Genomic DNA, 23,991 nt, shown 5'->3' with positions numbered 1-23,991 from the left:
GAATGTAATCCAGGGACAAAGACCAAACATGGAAAACAGACATACACAACAAAGAACATAAAGTAACTAAAATCATACATACAAAATAACAAAAGCAAATGAGCAACTCAGACTCCACTAAAAACTGGGAGCATGGACAAGGTGCACCGGTAGGGTAAGCGTCCTCTGCTTTTCTAGAAACACCCACCGAGTTGCTCATAACAAGTGAAATCCGGGGTAGAAGAAAGAAGAAAGGAAAACTATGATACGTTGAAAAAATCAGTTTCGGCAAGCTCTGGCATAACGTATGAGTTGTGATATGAACACTCCATACGCAGGTGCTGAAGGGATGTTGCTGAAAGCATAAATCATAGCCATCAGAACTGGGGCTACATATCAGGTGACTATATCGTTCTCTTAGAATGAGAAGCGAACTGAATTCTGTCGGATCTAAATACCAAATTTAAATACTGCAAACAATTCTTGTAGGATGCGTGTCTCTGAATATATCCGATGTTTACCAATAAAAGAATTGGCAGCTCATTGTGTAAACCTTGTACTGACAAAATCAATAGTGTGGACTTCACTTTCAAGTTGGTAACCTGGTAGGATGGTTAAAGAAAATAAGAACAAAATAGTAAAATATAATTTGAATTAAAGATGTACTCACGTGACACAAGATCTTAATACCGACAACAATCTAGACTTGAAAAACTAAGATGATAATCCCACTACCATACTTGATAACATGCATTTTTTGACTTATACATTAATTGGGATAAAAATATTAACTAGTATAGGAAGTGCACAATGGGAATATTTAATAAAATCTGCGAAAGTTTCATGAAATTCCATTTTCTTTAGAACAAAGGACGGCACCCCTATCAATATATACACACCCAACTTCCCACTTTGAAAACATGGGGAATATTTAAAAAAATTCCATGGAAACTGAGACAGAAACAATGACAGAATAATGGAAAGATGTTACGGAGGCATTAAAAAGCTCAAGTAAATATATTAACCAATTACAATTTTATTCTGGAAATACAGAATATATAACAATTAAGAAAATAAAATATTATGAAAGAAATTATGAAAAAAAGGCAACATATAATGCTCTAACAATAATCAACATGACTGAAATTGTTACTAATGAAACTGAATGCCTCAATGAAATCGAGCGAAGGTGATATCATCAACGAAACTCATCAATCAATAGTGAGGTTAAAATACACAGTAAATTGGCATCATTCACATATCTGGCAATCCTGTATCATTTAACTTTTTAAACCATTATATTCAGCTGCAAAATATGGCCAAAACTAGATTACTTTGTTAAGATGTATTCTTGAAAATCTCTTACATTCTCAAGTTTTTTTTTCATTTTTTAAAATTGAGTTATGTATTACTTTTAGGGAAATACTGAAATTTGCATTTGATGATTTCTAAATATTTTCTCCTGATACTTGTTTTTTAAAGACTTTCTATCAAAAAGATGGCATATATTTTCAAGTATAAAAATATGTAAATTCACACATCAAGTGACATTTCCAAAACTAGCCAATGAATTATTTATCAATACATTATACATTACCCAACACTACCTTATATGAGTATTATTCTTACATGTCATAACAGGCCAGCATAGAATATGAAATAAAAAAACATACATTTTCAGTTTTAATGTATACTACAACTCTTTGTGAGAGCAAGTCAAAATCAATAAATTCTTAAACATGCAAGCAAAAACCAGCGCATCAGAAGGCAAATTGTATACATAAATTACTCTGGTATGAAAATTGACACTGATCATTTTTCTCTTTATCTGTACAGGTAGAGAAATTAGTCAGTATTTTTTTTTTCGATATGTCACATTATTTAAGACTTATCTGCTCCTAAATTATTAATTTTTAAAGCATTTCAGTGAAATTGTTTTAGCAAAAAGGGCACATTAGTTTTTTTTGTGTTTTTTTTTAAATTTTATCCTGATGATACAAATGGTCGAATTATACTGGTTTTTTTAATCATATTTATAAACCTTTGTCACTTACAATGAAATGTAAAGAGTGTAATAAGACCACTGTCAAGTGTGAAAAAAGCACTATTATAAGTAAATTTAATAGCAAAAAAGTGTATAACACAGATCTTCTGGTATTTATTTTTTAAATTCAAATATACTGAAAATGAAATTCACATGATTTTCACGTGACTTCTGCTTACCATTACTCTCATTAAAAATAAGCAAGTGAAAAACACATGTTAATAAATATAATTTATATGAATTCCACATGAACTGTCTCACAAATTTCATTTGCTAAATACATGTAAAAATCATATTAAATTCACATTAAAAGCATGTGAAAAACTTCTGTGAGTGCAGTAGTCAATCTTCATTTATTTTTAAAACAATTATTTCTTTTCCTATTTTGAATGACATACATCAACATTTAATAGAAATCTGACATTCAATGAAATTACATACTGCAAATAATGAAAACCAATCATAACATGAAAATACCAAATGGATTTTGAAAGTCTGTAAAATGAACCATACATGTGCAAGACCCTTTGTAAAATCAAACATGTCAAATTCATATGGATTTCTGTCAATTACATACACTTAATCATCACCAAAAGCATTCAAATTCTGGAGATATTCAAGATATTTTTCTTAGATTACTTAGGTTAAAAGATACAATGGAGAATTTGTAATGAATTCCTAATAACAACTACTGATTAGAAAAATCCATACAAATAGTGTAATGGAGACTTCATTTCATTGTATAATATAATATCTATTGAACTAAATTCAAAATCTGACATCTATACATACGAAGACTTACAAGGAGCAATATGCATGATCATTAAATACACTCTTCCAATGTTTAAAGAGGAATATTATAATCCAGTGCTGCCTGTCTGATATGTGTTGTGTATGTATTGTGTAGTATTTTGGAATATTTCAGGTAATAACTAAAGATGATGTTTTGGTCTGGATAGGATTAATGTTATAATTATGGAGTCAGTATGAAAAAAACAAAGCTTGTTAGCTGAATTTGACAGACTATCCATGCTTTGACAAAAATAAGAACTGTTGGTGTGTTAACCAAACAATGCTAAATTGTTCAACAAAATTTTGAAATGAAAATGAAATGCTGATGGCAATATTTTGAATTGCAATGGGATTTGTATTAAAGCAGACCTTACACAAAAGGAATTTTGACTCTTCACAGTGAACACTGAGATCAAAACCATGGAATGTTTAAAGTAATACAGGTCACTCAGAACAGTTTATTGCTCTACTGGCTTTGTCTTGAATAAGCACTGGTAATGAACCATCCTCAAAGCTTTAGACCACTTAGTTTTTTAGAGGCAATGACATGGTTCAGTATAGATGGGATTCACTATAATTAATTTCAAACATGTTTATTCTAATTACAGACCTGGTTTATGGAGCCAACAAAGAACAGGGGAAATTGCCAAAATCAAAAGTAAACATAGGGGGAAGAGGGTTGGTGGGGGGATGGGGTGGGGAAGAACCGTAACAGTAAATTATTGATTTGAAAAAACAGAATTCCACTTTCTTTAAAGCAGAAGAAAATCAGGTCTGCATTCAGAAGTTATTTAAAAAGTTTAAATTGTATACTTTAAAATATTGGATGAAATGAGGTTCCAACAATGAAAACATAGCATGTAAAAAATTCTGCATCATTTCTTAACACTGGGTTACACTGGACATCAGCATGCTACAATATATAACTGATTTTTAAAAAATGTAATGTCCATGAACAAGTTTTATCCAAAATTTACCAACATATAATTAGGGCAGTTAAACAAGCATCAAACAAACAAAAATTCAAGTTACAGATAAAATAATAAAATGTACAACAATAGCACTAACCTTAACCAACAGTGCTATACTATAAACAGTCAAAATGTGGTATAAAACTGTCATCACAACCATTATAAACAAGGTTAAACATACAGTAAATTCATTCATACTGGGGTTAAGGTGGTCCAATGTCCATGGCCTATGATTTCTGAAACAGGAGTTAAAATTAGCTCTGGTCCGATGTCCATGGCCTATGATTTCTGAAACAGGGGTTAAAATTAGCTCTGGTCCGATGTCCATGGCCTATGATTTCTGAAACATGACCTTTGAATTCCGCAAGTCCTTGACCATCAATCTCTAAACAGACCTACTATTGAGTATCTTGTATTTTCTTGAAAAATTGAAAATGTCCCTGATATATCACATTTGAAAGCTAACAAGAACCTCTGTCATTCATCCATCTTAAGTTTCATGGTAGATAATACCATATAAATTGTAACTGGTCAATATTTGACATATTCTTTAATTAAAATGATCACTGAAACTTTTGCTATTAAGGTTCAATTTTAAATGGTCATGCTTTTGTTCAAGGACTCTATATTCCAGTGTTATAAACAACAGAAAGCCTAGATAATACAAGTGAAATTGTTCATTTAAATAATAAAATAGAGGAAAATGTCTACCCGTGAAGCTGTTGAATCATACATTGCTGATTATGTTGAGTATACATTTGTACATTGGCATACTTATCCAGATCGTAAATTCCAAAATTATGGCAATGTCATTTACCACTTTCAATATTGCACCATTCTCTCAATTTAAAAGTTAAAACCATCTAATTTGGTATGTTATATCCTACTACATCAATCATTCAAATTCAGGTCTAAAAGATTATTAAAATTAAAAATTGTAAATGCTTACAGTAATTTCTTGATTAACAGTAACATTGATTTGGCTAAAAGTCTTGGTCCAAACACAACAAAACTAAATATTACTATGTCTGGAAATATTTTTAACTGTATTTGACATCATAAAATCCAAAAACTGTTGCCATGGATGAAATATTCTCAGTTTTTTTTAAGCCATGTTGCCAGAACCTGTTATTGCAAAATGCCAAAACAGGTTATTTAATTTAAAACATCAAACTTTTGCTGACCCTGACTGTGATATTGTCTGGACACTACGTTTTCCTGCCACAGACGAGTAGACTGGATCCCTGTAGGCAAATATAGGATCCCCATAGTAACCAGATGAATGTTCGTGATGGTTATATGGTTGTTTCTCATGGTAACTGAGTTGCCCATCAAAATATCGTTCAACAGGCGTATGACTCCTTGGTAGTGAATGTACGTAATTGTCTTGGTTTGAATTAGAACCGTCAAGTGTATCACTACTCTGACGATGATGGAAAATTTCTGCAGCTGGCTGACGTTGGTACCGTGGTTGTTCTCGTTGCTCATAATGATGGTGATGTGAAGGATGCACTTGGTAATGATCTGGTCTGTAATGAAAAAAAAACTGAGATCAAAGTTCATACCAAATCATGAATTATTACCATAAGGGGTAAAGATCAAAGTGGGAGAAATGGGCAGTAACTACATAGAATATTTATAAACACTGGAAAGAGAATAACAATACTAAATGATACACTAGCAATCTCATAAAATAAATTGTATAAAAAGAACACGCAAAATATGTGTTGCTGAAATTAGTGATTCAAGTTAAGGAGTTAAAAATCATAACAAATGTTAAAAACCATTGACTTTAATTATAATGGGAAAGAAGTCAATATATTTCAATCAACAGTTGTGTCTTATTGTTATTTATTATTGTAAAGTTTTTGTTGAAATAATATTGATGTTAAAATGATAAAACTGTAGTGCATGAAAAGATCCATCCTCAGAACCCTGGGTGCCTCTGTCTTCTACTCATCATTAACCCATGGGTCATTTTGGCATTTTCAACAATTAAAACAATTTCAACTCTAAAACACAGGTTAGCCAAATCACAACTTTGTAATGGAATTTATATTAGCAAATCTACAATTACTAAAATCAATTATTTTAGTTTAATTAGTTTTACTTATCCCTTGCAACTACAGTGAAAAATAATTCTAAAAAGTAAAATTATCTCATTTCATATTGATTTTGCAAAGTCACTATGAAACGTATTAGACAAGACAGTTGTTAAGCGGGTATTTTTTTTATCCATGAATATAATATATGTCAACAGTATTATCCTGAATGATTCAGATGTAAAAGTGAAAGAGGCATATCTTACTTTCCAGGTTCAAGTTTTAAGTGTCATCATCATTTTAGAAAAAAAACTACACTGGATATATACATATTGTTTACAAACACAGTGTATTCTCAAAAGAATTAAAATTTGATCTAGCTGATAAAAAGTCTTCCTGAGCTAAAAATAAATAAGATAATTAATGTGAAAGCTATAAGAATGGTGCAAATCACACTCTGGGTGCTATAATGTAACTGTCCAAACTATTGCTCTATAGTTATGATAGCTTTCTGCAGATTAATGAGATGTAAAATGAATCAAATTATACAATTTACACAATAGAGTGAATGGACCTAACAAATAAAAAAGAGGGGATATTAACAAGTTTTCTTAATCCACCACAAAGTTAAAAATTTGTAAAATTTCTTCAACAGATATTGTTTTTGTATATGAGAGAAATTTGATAGTTATTATCTCAGTTGTGCTACCACACCACAATTCCAAACTTGTAAAGTTACTCACAAGGTGAATGAATAATATTGGTTCAATATATTTGAGAACAGAATAAACAATAAACCAATGGCTAAATTCAACAGGCACAAATAATTGTCCTATTTCTTCATTACAGAATGTGCACATCCACAATGAGCCTTTAAGCACTATGCAATGTCCCATTGTGTAACCCATCAGATAGTACCAGAATCCCACTGTGAACCCCATGGTAAGAGTGCCACAAACCCCACTGTGAACCCCATGGTAAAAGTGCCACAAACCCCAAAGTGTACCCCATGGTAACAGTGCCACAAATCCCACTGTGTACCCCATTGATAGATAATGAAATAAAGCATCAAGCTCCTACCTAGCTTAAACACTTACACACAACTTGTCAACTGTAACTGTTATAGTAGGAAGAGTGTAATTAGATTTCTTACTAAAATTCCATATGTTTCTACTGTGTTACAGTAAATATATAAATGATAGTATAGGGAGATTACCTGAAAACATCAACATTTAATCCTAGAACAAGAAATGGTGTTATTCAACAAACATTAAAAAGGAAACTGATCAATAATTACACATCCCCCCATTTCTACAATTTCTGACTGACTTTGGAAGATCAAGGAACAATAATTAATAACTTACCTCATTTTTTTTACTCATACTATACTTCTGACATTTTTTTGTTATTTTTATTATTCTAGGATATTTTCTACAAAGGCTACTTTTATAAGTTTAGACAATGGTATTACATTTCACATGAACCAGTATACCGTTTCACAATTAATTAGTAAATCATGCAATTATGTCACAAAAGGGTTTCTCTGGATGACTTTTAATTCAAACAGTTCTTAACAGAAAATATTGCTTTAAACCATATTTTGTTAGAGAATTGAGGAACAGCTTTTATATAACATAAATAGCTGATAACAATATAGCTGACAAAAACTATTAAGTTTCAATTCTTTGTGGATAGAAAACAGTCACAGTACTTTATTTTGACATTAAATTTCTTCTGAATTAGGACATACATTGGTGATATAGTCTATGACACACTCATTAGAGGATATTACATGTAAGTTTACAGCTATTACAAGAGGGTGTGTAATAAGCTACCCAATATAACAAGGGCTCAATCTATTTTATGCCATGTCACAGTGAAATTTCAATTAAAGCCATGGGATTGATCTAGTGAGCGCTACATTTTGTTAACATGTACAATGTCTGTATGTCTGTTTACTTTGGATGAACTTACCTGGTGCTACCTGCTACAACAAGCATTTAATATCACAAAGAAAATAGTTAATAACCATGAAATATCAAATGGCTGAAGTTGAAAAGCTAAAAAAATTTACAGAGGTGTAAAAATTCCTTCAAAAAGCCAAAAATAATAACAATACCATCCCTTCTTAATGTTGTAAGTCTGTAAGTGAGATCTCAAATTGAAAAAAATGCAGTAAAAAAAGAACTTACAGTAACGAAGACACAATGGTACCAAGAATAAAATTAAAATCTTAAAATTCCATTATATACTAAAAGCTCATAGCATATATTGACAAAAAATTTCCTAACTAGAAATTAAAAAAAATACGTTATTCCTGGATATTTGCCTGTGTATAATTAATATTCAGCAAGAAAGCATGCTCATACCAATTTCCAGTTTAAAAATGCTTAAAAAGGTCAGTCTAAAGCATGGTTCTAGTAGCTTACAACACAAACATTGAAACCTACAGTTGGCAGCAGGGGTAGGCACATTGAAAAATAATGGTACCATAAAGAACTGAATTGTGTTTACTAACATACATTTAATAGAAAATAATTGAGTTATAATACTCAATGTTATAATTTTTAGGTCTGTAAAAAATTTACTTGGCTTAATAGATGGTAAATAATTTCATTGAATTTCTTTTTTAACCATGCAACAAAACCATGAAAATTGGAACCCAGAATTCAATATACAATTTTTTTTTCTGAACTCAAACTGATGAAAAAAAAAACATATTCCAAGGACCTATAAACAAACCAACCTGAAGTCTTCAACGTTTTTTATATTACAGTTACCTGTCAAATTGTTGCCGACTTGATGGCCGTGGTTTCTGTATCTTATGATACATATGTATTGCACTGTCCCCTTGAAACTGTAAATATACAATAAATAAATAATAATATAATTATAATACAATATGATTGTAAAGAATGTTTAATATTTATAAATCCTCAAGTTTAAAATCATTATTATCTTCATGAATTAAGTAAAACATTACATGTAACTACAGGGATAAAATGTCATGGAAATCTGCATATTGTGTCCCAGTTACATACAATGTTCAGTGAAATCCTGTTCAGAAGCTTAAGAGGAGTTTGAAAGACAACAAGAGGACCTAAGGATGGAGAAAATAACTGATGTCTTCTATAATTTTATTGTGTTGGTGAAAATATTTTTCTTGAGTGATATCTATGAGATACAAACCCCAAATTAAAAAAAAGAAAAAACTCATATTCCTTCACAGTACCATGAGTATCTAAGTAAATCTTTAGTGCCATTAAAGTACTGCTCAGTTTCCTGGAAACATAGTGGAAATCAGAATCAGAATGTGAAAATAAAGATAGAAAACTCATATCTCAAGCAATGTAACAATGATACCTTCATATTATCTAGTGACTGCTGTATTTCTTGTTCGTATAACTCCTCCCTATCCTCATGTGGATAATGTCCTTTCCTCTCTCTGTGTTCCCTCTGATATTTCATTCTTAACATCTGAATGTGTTCACTTCGTTCTGTTGGAGTCATATTTCGTGGTGAACGATCACTGTCGAAGCTTCTCTGGTTACCATGGTGATAGCTGAGTAATCTGTATTGTTCTGATGGCTGATTGGAATCCTGAAGTCTTCTATATTGCTCCTGAATTCTGTTTCAAAAAAAATAAATCAATAGAATATTGAACCAGCTATGGTTACTATATCTACTTTTCAGTAGTTGGATAAATCCCTTTTTTTCATCATTGGTGCATATATTTTAGCTTAGAAAGCCAATTAATTGTGTTATGCTCTATTGTCTTCTGTTTTACAACAGAACAATTATACTCCTTTAATTAAGACTCTACAACACACAGCTAATAACCTCTTCATGGTTTACAGTATATCACATTACTAACTAATAATAAAATTCATTACAAATCTGGGAAAATCTTTGTACTGTAATGAGAAGAGTACCTCATATGGCAGAGGTATAAAATCTTTGAAATAGCAAAAATAAAGATCAGCAAAAAGGCATTGATTTAAGTCCCCAATAAAAACTAATAATTAAGTGAAGTAAGAACTTATAGTTGAAAAGTTCATAAAAGGATATGCAAGAGTGAAAGTCTGACAACCAGATGTCAAATTAAAGACATAAAAAAGTGAAAGTCTGACAACCAATTATAAAATTAAAAAATATCTTTTGTGTTTTTGTGTTGGCATAAACATAACAAACAAAAAACAAAACACGTTCATTTGAGGAAGTTGTTTACCTTTCCTGTTCCCTGTGCTGAGCCTCTCTGACCTTAAACTGTTGCTCTGCCTCCTTTAGACTATCTCTATCTTCATCTCCTGCAGTGGAGCTCTCCTCAGACTTCCTGTGTTTACCAATCCTAAAATATCATTATATCATTGTAAATTTTCCTAAAATATTGTTTTAATGGTCTCATTTTTGCTGATCTGTAAATATTGAGGAATAGCCATTTTTAAGGGATATCCATTTTTTAAGTTCTTTAAGAGGTAAAAAGTCAAACTTCTAGTATGATGTACAAGAATACATTCATATTGCAAATTTGGAAATGCTGTATGTTTCAAGGTCTAATGAAACCTAAAAACATACAATCTGATTTAACAAAACAGCTTAAGTAAATGTTTTCTACAACAGCTTAATTTGATAAAACCTAAGAGATACAGTTCTTACTTAAATATCCCTTTCAGAATGCCTCCCTTTTTATCTTTTGGATTTTTCTTTTTGGGTTTTTTGTGGTCATCATTAGGATCACTGCTTACAGAGGACCGAGCTGAGTTTGGCAAGTTACTCTCACTACTTTCTTCTTCCACTGGAAAAAAAGGCACAAAATTAATAGAAGTTTAAAATATGTGTAATTTGTCTGTGTTAGATATAGTACACTTCATTTAAAACTAAGTATACAATAACATAATTATCTACAACTGTTTAAGGTAATTGCATTTTTGTTGTATACAGGATACAGCAGAGTTTGATAGATTCCAACTTATATATCACAGAAATAAATTCAGAACTAATACACTACAATAGTTATTTCTAGAAATGTTGACAGAATATAGATACCATAACATCTTTTCAAACTAAAATTTACTTATTTTAATTTATTTCCTTCAACAGATTTGTATTATCAATGCTGTTAAATATTTGATTATATCTTTGCTTTAGAACACACAGAGTGAATGGCAATACCAAGATTCTAGAACACACAGAGTGAATGGCAATACCAAGATTCTAGAACAGAGTGAATGGCAATACCAAGATTCTAGAACACACAGAGTGAATGGCAATACCAAGATTCTAGAACACACAGTGACTGGCAATACCAAGATTCTCGAACAGAGTGAATGGCACTACCAAAATTCTAGAACACACAGAGTGAATGGCAATACCAAGATTCTAGAACAGAGTGAATGGCAATACCAAGATTCTAGAACACACAGAGTGAATGGCAATACCAAGATTCTAGAACACACAGTGAATGGCAATACCAAGATTCTAGAACACACAGAGTGAATTGCAATACCAAGATCCTAGAACACAGAGTGAATGACAATACCAAGATTCTAGAACACACAGAGTGAATGGTAATACCAAGATTCTAGAACAGAGTGAATGGCAATACCAAGATTCTAGAACACACAGAGTGAATGGCAATACCAAGATTCTAGAACACACAGTGACTGGCAATACCAAGATTCTCGAACAGAGTGAATGGCACTACCAAAATTCTAGAACACACAGAGTGAATGGCAATACCAAGATTCTAGAACACACAGTGACTGGCAATACCAAGATTCTAGAACACACAGAGTGAATGGCAATACCAAGATCCTAGAACACAGAGTGAATGGCATACCAAGATCCTAGAACACAGAGTGAATGACAATACCAATGTCCTTGAACAAGATTCTACAACACACAGAGTGAATGGCAATACCAAGATTCTAGAACACACAGTGACTGGCAATACCAAGATTCTAGAACACACAGAGTGAATGGCAATACCAAGATCCTAGAACACAGAGTGAATGGCATACCAAGATCCTAGAACACAGAGTGAATGACAATACCAATGTCCTAGAACGCAGTGAATGGCAATACCAAGATTCTAGAACAGAGTGAATGGCAATACCAAGATTCTAGAACACACAGAGTGAATGGCATACCAAGATTCTAGAACACAGAGTGAATGGCAATACCAAGATCATAGAACACAGAGTGAATGACAATACCAAGGTCCTAGAACACTGTGAATGTCAATACCAAGATCCTAGAACACAGAGTGAATGGTAGTACCAAGATCCTAGAACACACAAAGTGAATGGAAATACCAAGATCCTAGAACACAGAGTGAATGGCAATACCAAGGTCTTAGAACACTGTGAATGGCTATATCAAGATCCTAGAACACACAGAGTGTATGGCAATTCCAAGATCCTAGAACACACAGAGTGTATGGCAATTCCAAGATCCTAGAACATATAGAGTGTATGACAGTACCAAAATCCTAGAACACAGTGTGTACTGCAATACCAAGATCCAAGAACACCAACATGTTCAACAGCCTGTATTAAGTATGGATAAGACAAACTTTTGGTGTAAGTTGTTCTAGAAAAGGTAACATTTTTACAGTATGTAGAACATACTTTGTGGTGTAAATTGATTAAGAACATTTAAAGAATACACTTTTGCAGGGTTAGCAGTTTAAGACAATGTAGAACAAAAACTGAAGTGTAAGTTGCCCTAGACCATGTAGTACACAAACTGTGATGTAGATTACCCTAGACTATGTAGAACACAAACAATATGGGGTAGGTTTGCCCTAGATCATGTAGAACTCAAACTAAGGTGTAAGTTGCCCTAGACCATGTAGAACACACACACACTGCAATGTAGGTTGTACTTGACCATGTAGAACACAAACACTGTGGTGTAAGTTGCCCTGAACCATGTAGAACACAAACACTACAGTGTAGGTTGCACTAGACCATGTAGAACACAAACAATGCATTGTAGGTTGCCCTATATTATGTAGAACAGAAACACTGTGGTGTAGGATGCCCTAGACCATGTAGAACATGAATACTGCAATGTAGGTTTCCCTAGACCATGTAGAACATAAAAACTGTGGTGTAGGTTGCCCTATGTCATGTAGAACACAAACACTCTGGTGTAAGTTGCCCTAGACCATGTAGAACACTAACACTGTGGTGTAAGTTGCCCTAGACCATGTAGAACTCAAACACTGTGATGTAAGATGCCCTATATTATGTAAAACACCAACACTGAGGGGTAAGCTGCCAGACCATGTAGAACACAGACTGAGGTGTAAGTTGCAGTGAAATATCCTATGATATAAGTGTGTTTATATTACACTGTACATTATACACCGTGTACCCCAACAGGACACCATGGCAAGATCTTAAGTGAATAACATGGCCAAAATAACACGACAAACAGACAAAGTCTTTCACTGCATGGTATACACTAATGAAACACTTTTGGGACTGTACAAACTTTTTGATGTATTCGATGTATTCTGTCGCAAAGAAAGTCCCCCTTTCATTAAAAACAACTTAACCAGTTTGTAATATAAAGTGGTGAGTGAATACAGCTCAGAAAACTTTGCTAAATAAATGAATACATTGAGAAACATAGAAAATGCAAATCCACACATGCAGTAGGGTATGTTGACCCACTGACAAACATACAGATAATATGCAAAATATAGACACAAAATAATAAAAAAGAACAAAAATCTGAAACAAAACAAAACATTATCATTAAGGCTTATAGACCAGGCAAATAAGAAATCCATATGACATGTAGCTGTAACCAAAACCAAGTAAAGAATTTAAATAAATGCCAAAAGTTTGTACTGTCAAATTTTAATAAAGTACATGAAGGTGACAAAAATTTTGAATTCAATGCTTGTAGAAACATTTTATAATTTGATTTATGGCATTAATGGAAATCTCAAGGCTGATTTTTCTAAGACTGATACAGTTGTGTGGATTTTGCTTTTCTACATCTCAAAAGTGCAGATATCTTTGTCTCCTTTAATTTATAATGAAAGAGTCTTGTCTTATGTTTATGGTTGGTATAACTACTTAAACTTTTTGAAATATGAAAAATTGAAAAGCAAAATCAACACAAGTTATACTGCATATAGAAAAAACAAGTAATCCACAAAAACAATGGGAGATAACTGCTACCACCATAAATATTCTGCTACCATGCTCCAACCAGAGTGTGTCATCATACATATCACACATAGAAATTTAATTACAAAAATGTTGATGTCTATCACAGGATAAAAAAGGCTAACTTAAGTGTCAGTCTCTGTAAAAATCAGGCAGTCAGTGAAACATGGTATGAAAAAAAAAACAACCATTTGAAAGTTTAATTGGACATCTGCACCATCAGAATGAAAGAAAAAAAAAGATAAGATTTTTCATCTCACTTTGGTAAATGGAGTTATGATTTCATTGAAATGCACTGAAAATTAACATTTAAAGGGCAGATAACTCTGTCAAAAAATTATTTTTTAAACATTCTATTGAAAAATTTCTCAGCAAATGCAATGATGCAGATATCAAATAATGGTCTCTTCAAAACATTCTTTCGTGAAATCATATTGTCAGATCAGTGGGTATTTGACATGCATGTTACAGATTATTTTCCATTTTGCCTGATTTTTACAAATACTAACACTTTAAAATAAATTTCTTTGTAACATAGACCCTTACTCATCTCTTTTTACAATGTGCCTACCCCTCCCTTCTGTTAGCAATACCATTTAACAGAAAACAAAAAAAATCTAGTGAAAGTCAATATGCCATTAGATTCATTGTTTAATGTATAAAAATATTATCAATCTGATTAAAATAAGACCTATCAATTGTTTCCATTCAGCCACAGAATGTAGGACCTAACAACACTCCATTGTACTTTCTGTTCTGATGACCTTTCTGATCAGCCAATCTGATTTCATCTTTCACAATTTTAAAATCATTATTTATATGTAAAACCTGAAAATTTTCAAAACATCATCAGAACAGAAAGTAGAATGCAGTGTTGTTACATGCTGTGACAGAATGGAAATAATGATAGGTCTAATTTTCAATTTGGTTGATATTTTATCAGATCTTTCCTAAAATATTTTTGTTCACTACTATAAGGATTCCAGGCTAATTAAAAAATTCTTTTTAATATATACAGGGTTAGATGTGTGATTAGACACAATCTGATAATAACACCGACAATATCGTGCTGTTAGAAAAATAAGTTCTATCCATGCGTTAATCACAGAGTTTAGTACCATCGCCTTGCACAGCAAAGCCACCACTGGTATTAAGTGGGCTGTCTCCACCCTCAGACTCCACCTCAGAATCATTGTTAGCACCTGTTCAGCAAAGAAACCAGTCCAAAATATTAAAAAGGAAACTTGTCCAAAAACATTAATAAATACAATAAAGAAAATTAATTAAATATAACAAAGAAACCAGCCAAAATATTAATAACAAGTTACTAGGAAACTTAATCAAAGATGTAAAATAACAACTACCCAAATCGTTAAAGAAATAGCTCTATTACCAATAAATTACTCAAACAAATAATGGCTAATGAACATCAGGGGAGAAGTAATTTAATAAAGCCAGGAGATATTAAAAACCTTGAGCACCATATTCAACAAGCAATGTTCTATTACAAAAAAAGAAAATTTAGAATTAAATTATAATGTTTTAAATCTAATAATAGGAGATTCTATTATTAACTTATATAGTCATCTCAAGACTTTGTTTTGTAGATTAAAACTTTTTCACTGCCTGAACTCATTTGCTTTCTAGATTGTGGCATGCATGTTAATAACTAGCGTTAAACCTACGTGTATCCATTGTATTATGAGGAATAGGAGGGTCGTAGGATTTATCCACAGCGGCCCTGAAACTATCATTACATTTTCTACCCCTGGCCACACGCGGCATCTCTGGGCTTGGTGAACTCTCGGTCTTTTCAGGACTTTCTGGTTCCCTTTCACTATCAGAATGGTTACTAGTATTCGCAAGGTTTTCTAATGACCCAAATCTTTTAAGATTTGACAATGGAGTCTTGGATTTTTCACCTAAAACTAAATATGCACAAGATAATTAGTAAGTATTATTTGTAGTTTATTCAAACACTTTGTTTGACAAAACAGGAGAAAACCATTTTTTACTATCTGTTTTTTAGATCTCCATGGAGCAGCAATTAAATATGAAAACTTAAATACACAAGTAAACTAAAAACATACATAATTGGATATAACAAATTAGTATGTGCATACATTTGTAACTTATTCCCAAAATATAATTCTCAACAGAGGAACTGGTTTAACAATTTGCATGAAATCACCCAACAGAATGAAATAAATGACCCACAGATTTTCAAAGTCAAAATATATTTCACATTATTATCACAATGAAAAATCTTTGCAAGAAAAACTGAGCAAGCTCACTCCCAACGTAGAAACCATATGGTCAAAACAAAGTCATCAAACAGGAGTTGGAAATCACTCAAATCTGAAATCAAATGCTATTTATATTACATACATTATACCAACATGTATGTAGACTTCTCTTAAAATATGAATTGACTGTGATAAGTTGTTGCAGAAAAAAAGGTGTAGTCAGATGAACAGAAAAACAGACTCCATGATCACCTTCAATGCCCCAGGTATAAGAAAAAATGTTGTGTAAGACTTAGACAATTACCATCATTGACATTGTATTGTGGTTTGACAGGTAAGGGAGGTAATTTGGATCTGTTTCCATGACTAACAAGTGATTCCATGGAGCCAACTCTCATCATGTTGGATGATATCCTCCTCTGACCACTCTGAGCTGGAAAACATAATAATGAGACCAATCATGTATCTTCCTATTTTAACAATTAACAAGTACATGTAGTAAGATATCATATACATGCATTATTGTTATCATAGAAAAATATACAATTTGTCAAAGAAAATATAATAAATTAAAGTTTTGGAGCAGTCTACAAATTATTGACTTTAAAGAAAGTAAAATATAAATCAATTGAATGGGCATACAGTTTCCAGTTTTACTCTAAAACAAATTGATCAACAATAAAACCATTAAGATATTTCTGAAAACATTAATGTTAACTTTAACATTTAATTGGACTTAAACTGAAAGTTGTACTGGGCATACAATGTAACTGTCCTGGTTTTAATGCATTCATTCTTTTCAAGAAGAAAAAAATTATATTTCATTGTAGAGAGTAGAGTGAAGCTTTGAATAAAACATTACTGTACAATGTTTTTAGCCAAGTTATTTTGAACAAAATTTGTGTTAAAAGAAATTTTCTATCTTAATTATCACCAAGAAGAATGAACTATAGATGTCAATCAAAACTTAGAACTTAGATTAAAATTAATAAGTTAAAGCATGTGTAAAATGACCTATCTCCCCAATCTTCCCATCTGAATAATATCACATCATATTTAGTGTTCAAGAAATAACAGCAAAACCTGCAGTAAAGTTATAGGGAGAAAGTGTCAGTACTGTCCTATATTGGCTGGGGTCTGAAACATGAACGACTCAAAATAATTCAGTCAGACATGGCGTATGCAATTTAAAAATGGTTGCTAGAAGTTTTAACATAGGCACAAAGAGGATATTCTAGGAATTCTGACATAATTCATGTAATTAAAGACATCACCCACACAATGGTGAATCATCAACAAAGTTATTACTAAAGTACAGATAGCTCTGTTCCCAAAAACCAAAGCTTATCATCATATCATCGAAGTAAAATGGGCATATACATATTTTAGAGAAAAACAAATAACAGTTTTTCAACTTGAAATTATTTGTCCCAGTTCAGTGGAAAATCCATCATGTGTCCAAATTACTCATGGAAAATTTGTTAGATGAAATGGTATGGTGGCAATCCCAAAAGTACAATGTAAGTTCAGAGGAAAATCCATCATGTGCCCTAAAGGTTTTCCAGTAAATGTCGGGAAAAAAAAGTTTTTGTCCCATATCCCCAACAAACTTAGTGCGAATATAATGGCAGGACAGACAGACAGATACATAGGTAGATATTTTTTCCGGTTGAGCCTGCAACTTTGCAGCAGGGACAAAAATCTAAAACACACTTCAAGAAGAAGTATTCATGCATCCCCTCTAAAAAAAAATAAAGTTATTCAGCAGGAATAATTGTAATTCAAGAGGAAGTTGTGTTAACAACAAGCATAACAAGGGGAATTATTGATTTATCTATCCTTTCCTTAATAAAATATACACCAACAGTAAATACATGTATAAATATCTGAAGAGAAAAAACCTGTATAATGTGTTAATGTGTCTGTTTATAATGTCAATATACTGTGCTTTATAGGTTCTTAGCAATGTCAAAAGTTGTAAGGCTTTGTCATAAAAGGTAGATGTAGATGTATCAGTAAACTTTGAAATTATAATAAAATAAAACATCAATTTGAACATCTCTAATGTGTTTTGATTACATCAATATAAACAAATGTATAAGTAATGTATAAATAATTTAAATCTAATTAAATAAATCAACTACTTTCAACATAAAACACAACAGAAAAATTCTAGTAACATACAGCGTATAAACAATGGTAACACCACTGAACTTTAATCGTACATGTTTTAAACACAATTTTTATTAAATTGCTCCTTGTAAACTATTTGAAGTTAGGAGTGATTTCTTTTTCTTTAATTCAAATGCTGATTCAGAAATTTGAATTTTAAAAAATTGCATATGGTAAAAAAAACCAAAAAAACTGAAGATTTTTTGAGCAAGGAAAACTAAACTCCCCTTCACTTCTATACATTCATAGATTTCTGAATCAGCATCTTAACTCTTGTTCTAGATTACAGGGTGCAAATTGTAAATGAAGCAGCAAAGAAATTTTATCACATGATCATCAGCTGACTTATCTTGTGACAGGGCTGTTAACAGATCATGTGACAGGAGTACCTGGTATTTGGAATGATAAAGTTTTCCTCTTAGGTAAACCTGCAAAAAGTACTTCAACAATTTACTTTTATTTTTACCTCAGGCTCAGAGCTTCTTTTTATTTTATTACAATTTTTACGATGCATGTACTACTTTTTTCTTCATTACAATCATAGTTTCTCAAATGTTGCACTGCCAAACCTTGATAAGGAGGAAAGAGAATTTTGGCAGCTATGCTAATGGCTTGCAAACAACATTTCAAATTAACACTAAAAGAAAGTTAATGGGGACATATCTACCAGGAGAAAAACAGCTGTCAGGGGAATGTTAATTAGACATTGCCTTAAATAGTAAAATTCTGGCCAAAAAAAAACATGGTCTTGATGAGATAAACTATGATCATACCTCTGTTGCTGTCCCTTTGGGTTTTGATTTTCTGGTAGACCTCACTGTGGCTTGGATCCATGTGAGCCTTCCGTTTCTCTGACATACTCTGTCTACCGAAACCTTCCCTACTGAATGTAATAGCACCTTCATCTAGGGGACTGGCTCTACAAATTTTTAAAGTCATGTCATCAACTTGTTCCTTCAGTTTAAGAATATGATTTACAAGATTCTTAGAAATATTAATTATTGTGGTTTGTAGTGTATACCAGGGTTGATTCACAAACACAAGTTTTAAGCCTACCACTTCATTACTGTCTTAAAATGTTGACATACCGGTATTTAAAAATACCTCTACTAAGTAAATTCTAAAGTCTAAATATTAAACCAAATACTGGCACACAAAATTTACATGCCATAGTACTAACCCTAATCATATTATGACAAAACAATATCACAAAATATTGATTCTAATCAAAATGAATCTCATAATCAGAGATTACGTACCAGTAATCTAACTTACACAACTCTATACTTTCATGATTTTTCCCAGAAGACATTAATTCAAAGGCTTTCATTGCATAAATATAACAAGTTTGGCACATTCAATATAAACTTAATTTGCTATCCAAGTAAAAATAAGCTTTTCAACAACATTTTATCCAATTTTCTGTAGGTTCTGTGTTTTCAATGGAAGCACACAAACAACAATAAATATTTTCTACAAGTGAAATTCATGTACTTCAGGTTTTGTAATTTATCTCAATAATTAACAGAACATACCCTCCTTTTATATTTATCTCAATACCTCCCTTTTATATTTTGGGGATGTTAGTGCTCATGGATTTATGAGATAATTTTAATTTCAAAGCATGATAAAATTGCCAAAGGATATATGAAATGGCTCATGAAACAAAGTCAAATGTCAGGGAAAATCAGACTTTTCCAGTGTTGGTTGTAACTAAAATTTCAGTAATTTTCATTTTTTAAACTAACTTTCCAGAAAAAATAGTTAGAAATAATCAAAATAGGTTTCAAAATATTCATTTTCAGCTGCAAAAGCATTTAAAAAGAAGGGTTTGACAAAAAAAAGGACATTGTTACTTAAAAATGTATTTGATGATTAAATAAACTTTCTTTCAATAATATTTCACATCCAGTTTGTCTGCTTACATTACATGGTCTCTTTTCTTGTAAAATCTTTCATTTGTGGTCAGTTTTTTGTTGATGCCTAATATGCACCCCATGGTCTGGGGTCATGCTCTGGACATGATTTCTATATAAAAATCTGTGCATAATACTAAAATCCATGAATATACTGTGAAAGCAGCATTGTTTGCAGAGTAATAACTTGAATGGTTTTTGTTGGTTTGGTAAATCATGAATTTCGGTCACCAATAAAATTGAAATTTTCTTTTATTTGTATGATAGAGTTGTTGAATCAAAAAATTAAATTTAACTCAAAAATATATTTTCCAACCAATGAACAGTACTCCACCCAAATAACTTACATCTCTTCACTGGTTGTACTGTGGTGTCTATCCCAGCCCTGACTCCGTAACCAAGGAGGCTGGGTTCCTTCATCTGAACTGGAACTGTTTGTAGAATTATGACGAAGAATTCCTAAAGTTGAATGAGGTCTCATTCTAGACTGAGGTTCATTAGAGTCATTTTCTATCAATACTGAGTTCCTAGAATTCCTTTCTAGAAGTTCATGAACAGTTGGAGCACTTTTTAATGGTTTGATTGGCGAAACTTCAGGTGACGGAATATTACCACTATCATTAAAACTATCATGTGTAGCACGAGTATATGATTCATTCCTCAATCCATTACTACCTCCCATTAGTCTTTCAATTAAAAAGTTACGAGAGCTATCAACTTTATAATCCTTCCCAGCTGGAGGAAAGTTTTGAGTAAGGTCAGGTGGCACAGGTGAACAGACCTCTCGTGAATCATTGGACTCACTTAAGTCACTTGACTTTGATTGATTATGAAAAGAAAAATCCATGGAACTCTCCTGATAAGGAGATGGAGAAGGTGCACCTATTCTACGGGCTATCACTAAATGTATGTGTCCGGGAATATCTCCCTCTTTTTGCATAGCTTTACGTAACACTTCCATAGATTCAGAATTTGAAAGGTCTTTCAAACTTTCACCATTAACTACTAATAACTGATCATTAACTAACAGTCTTCCATCCTGAAAATATAAAATATAAAAAATAATTCTTCCGTGGCAAAATGGTCCAAAGAAAAATGGGATAAACCAATGGACAGGTAAATACAGATATGAACTACTCTCCCCTCTCTTTTTGTTCCCTATTTTCATGTTTTGCTCATGTATTTAGATTTTGATTTGTCCTTCAATATTTCTCAGTATTTTTACCAATATTTACCAAAGAACATCAACACATTCTCTATTGTCAAAAACGTTCTTTAAAAACTAGGACTTTTTTCTGACTGTATACTTCCGTTTCCCTTTGAACAAGTATATTCTAACGTTATGTCTGTAAGAGCAACGGAAAATCAACAGTGGTATTTCAATAATGCTTTTCATGCAGCTCAATTTCATGATTTTAAGTACAATGAAAGATTAATTTTTCAAATACCCATTCTGTTTCCACTTAAGTACAGTATCTAGCAAAGTTTGCTGAGAAAATATCAGTAGCAATATCATTTACCTACAAGAATTACAAATATAGAAAACTATGTTGCCATAATTGTTTATTTTACCCTGGAAGCAGCACCACCATTTATCACAGCTTTAATAAAGATGCCAGAATCCCTGGTTCCCTGTCCAGGTGTTGGTATTGTCTTCCCTTTCACGCTGACACCAAGACCAGCAGAACCAGTATCATTCAGCGGTATGTCAAGGGAAATAATTTCTTTGTTTTTCATGGACACAAGGGACACATCATCTCCAGATTTTTCTGTTGGCTGCAAGACATTATTTTTTTCTATGTTGCTCTGTAAACAAAACCATAGGAGTCCAGAGTGGGTGCACCAAAATAAACAAAATAAATAAAAAAAATCTACAATGCAACAATTAGCCATGTTAATCTACATGCAATATTAGCTCACACCAACATGGTAACTTACAACAGTGAGACATAGTCACAAAATGATAATTCTAAAATCCAATACACCATTTAAATGAAAATAAAGGAATGTGAAGGTCGAATGAAAATAAAGGAATGTGAATGCCAAATAAAGGATTAGTAATCAGACTAAGAATGCCATATATTCAGCCAATTTACAACATTGATCCACTGAACTAAATATGAACATCATTTTGTTTTATTGCTACAGCTCTTTACCATACCAGGCCAAATATACGGTACAGCTCTTTACCATACCAGGCCAAATATACGGTACAGCTCTGTTACCATACCAGGCCAAATATACGGTACAGCTCTTTACCATACCAGGCCAAATATACGGTACAGCTCTGTTACCATACCAGGCCAAATATACGGTACAGCTCTGTTACCATACCAGGCCAAATATACGGTACAGCTCTTTACCATACCAGGCCAAATATACGGTACAGCTCTTTACCATACCAGGCCAAATATTGACAATTTCTTGGTTTTGCCCAGTCTAATCAATTGATTATGCTGCATAACCAATTTTTATTGAAACAGAAATAAAACATCTCAAGTCAACATTTTTTACTGGGATTAAAAAAAAACAGTTCTCATCATTTTTGGTTTTTTTTATCTTTTTTTAGAGAGGGGGGTGCAGCAGAGTTCATAAGAAATGAAATGCCTCCCTCCCTCGCATGTTTTTATGAAAAATGTCTTCAGAATCAAGATACTGACTGCACAAAATTCTTTTTTTTTCGATCTTGCTTCACGAATTTCATGAATATACATGTAGCTTTAAACTTAAACAATTTTACTTCTTTTGTGATATGAAATTATGTGGACAAAAGCCCCACTTCAGTAACATTCTAAGCTTCTTATAAGTATGAACCAAAAATAAAAAAAAACAACAACAAAAAATTGTTCCTGCAGTTTGGTATTGCAAATATAACAATATAAGTCCCTTGTACATACAATCCACACAAAAGTCTCCTGTCCACATTTTGTGATTAAATGTTAGTTCCAGCCAAATTCCCATGCAATTAGTAAACTGATACAAAGCATTATTAACATGCTTGTATAGAATTTTTTATATGATAAAGGTTTTTGAATATTCCACCTTTCATTTTCTGTAACTTTAACATATAAATCATGATTCTTTCAGTACCAAATGCATATACCCAATCTCCCAAATATTACATTAAGCATCATTTTCTGTGACAGCATGGGATCATTAATTTTTGATTAGTGGGTATAGCCATTGTAAATAAAGATTAAAGTGTCTCTTATTGATCAGAAAAAAAGATAGAGCATTACAACGAAGTAGTTGATGAAGGACCATCCACACATTCAACAAAGAAAATTTTGACAGATATAGAAAACACTCAGGATGCAGATACTTAGTTTAATATATAAACCCAGCTCAGATCTTGAATAATTTATTCAAAATGCTGAGATACATCATAATGATAATACTTGTAACCAAAAACACATATTAAATATTTGCATAATCAATATTTTTATACTGCATAGCAGACATTAAATTTTTCGTTGGGTGCTAATTTTGGCATTTTTTAAACAGTGTGTCTAAAAGTGCAAAAATATAAATTCCACAAAATATAAATTCTGCGCATCGCTAAGCATCTGCCAAAGTAAGAAACTTCTAAATTTTTCGAAAACATTTTTGTCTTAAAATCGCCAAATTTTACACCTGCCAAAAT

At 32.1% G+C, this 23,991-nt stretch overlaps 1 protein-coding gene across 9 annotated transcripts in view; it reads right to left on the bottom strand.

The window, feature by feature from the left end:
* Positions 1 to 999: 999 nt before the first annotated feature.
* The window catches only part of LOC148602237 (partitioning defective 3 homolog), a 55,898-nt gene continuing 32,906 nt past the window's right edge, over positions 1,000 to 23,991 (bottom strand). For 3 of the 9 annotated variants that reach the window (XM_088552646.1, XM_088552651.1, XM_088552654.1), the window contains 12 exons: positions 21,921 to 22,154; positions 20,696 to 21,387; positions 19,206 to 19,351; positions 18,822 to 18,860; positions 16,565 to 16,693; positions 15,700 to 15,942; positions 15,133 to 15,216; positions 10,485 to 10,623; positions 10,057 to 10,176; positions 9,192 to 9,456; positions 8,609 to 8,685; positions 1,000 to 5,315 (listed from right to left, as the gene is read on the bottom strand). In XM_088552646.1, coding sequence (XP_088408772.1) covers positions 4,955 to 5,315; positions 8,609 to 8,685; positions 9,192 to 9,456; positions 10,057 to 10,176; positions 10,485 to 10,623; positions 15,133 to 15,216; positions 15,700 to 15,942; positions 16,565 to 16,693; positions 18,822 to 18,860; positions 19,206 to 19,351; positions 20,696 to 21,387; positions 21,921 to 22,154 — 2,529 coding nt within the window. In that variant the 3' untranslated portion in view covers positions 1,000 to 4,954. Of the gene's footprint in view, positions 5,316 to 6,925; positions 6,946 to 7,802; positions 7,816 to 8,608; positions 8,686 to 9,191; positions 9,457 to 10,056; positions 10,177 to 10,484; positions 10,624 to 15,132; positions 15,217 to 15,699; positions 15,943 to 16,564; positions 16,694 to 18,821; positions 18,861 to 19,205; positions 19,352 to 20,695; positions 21,388 to 21,920; positions 22,155 to 23,991 lie in introns of all 9 variants that reach the window. The other 6 variants (XM_088552652.1, XM_088552653.1, XM_088552647.1 and 3 more) reach the window with 6 other exon arrangements.

Source organism: Perna viridis, chromosome 11 (assembly GCF_037379345.1).
Source record: "Perna viridis isolate PV_CMFRI_1.1 ecotype Kerala chromosome 11, ASM3737934v1, whole genome shotgun sequence".
NCBI classification, from domain to species: domain Eukaryota; kingdom Metazoa; phylum Mollusca; class Bivalvia; order Mytilida; family Mytilidae; genus Perna; species Perna viridis.
Note: the sequence above shows the minus strand (reverse complement) of the source record. Positions and strands in the feature narration are given on the sequence as shown.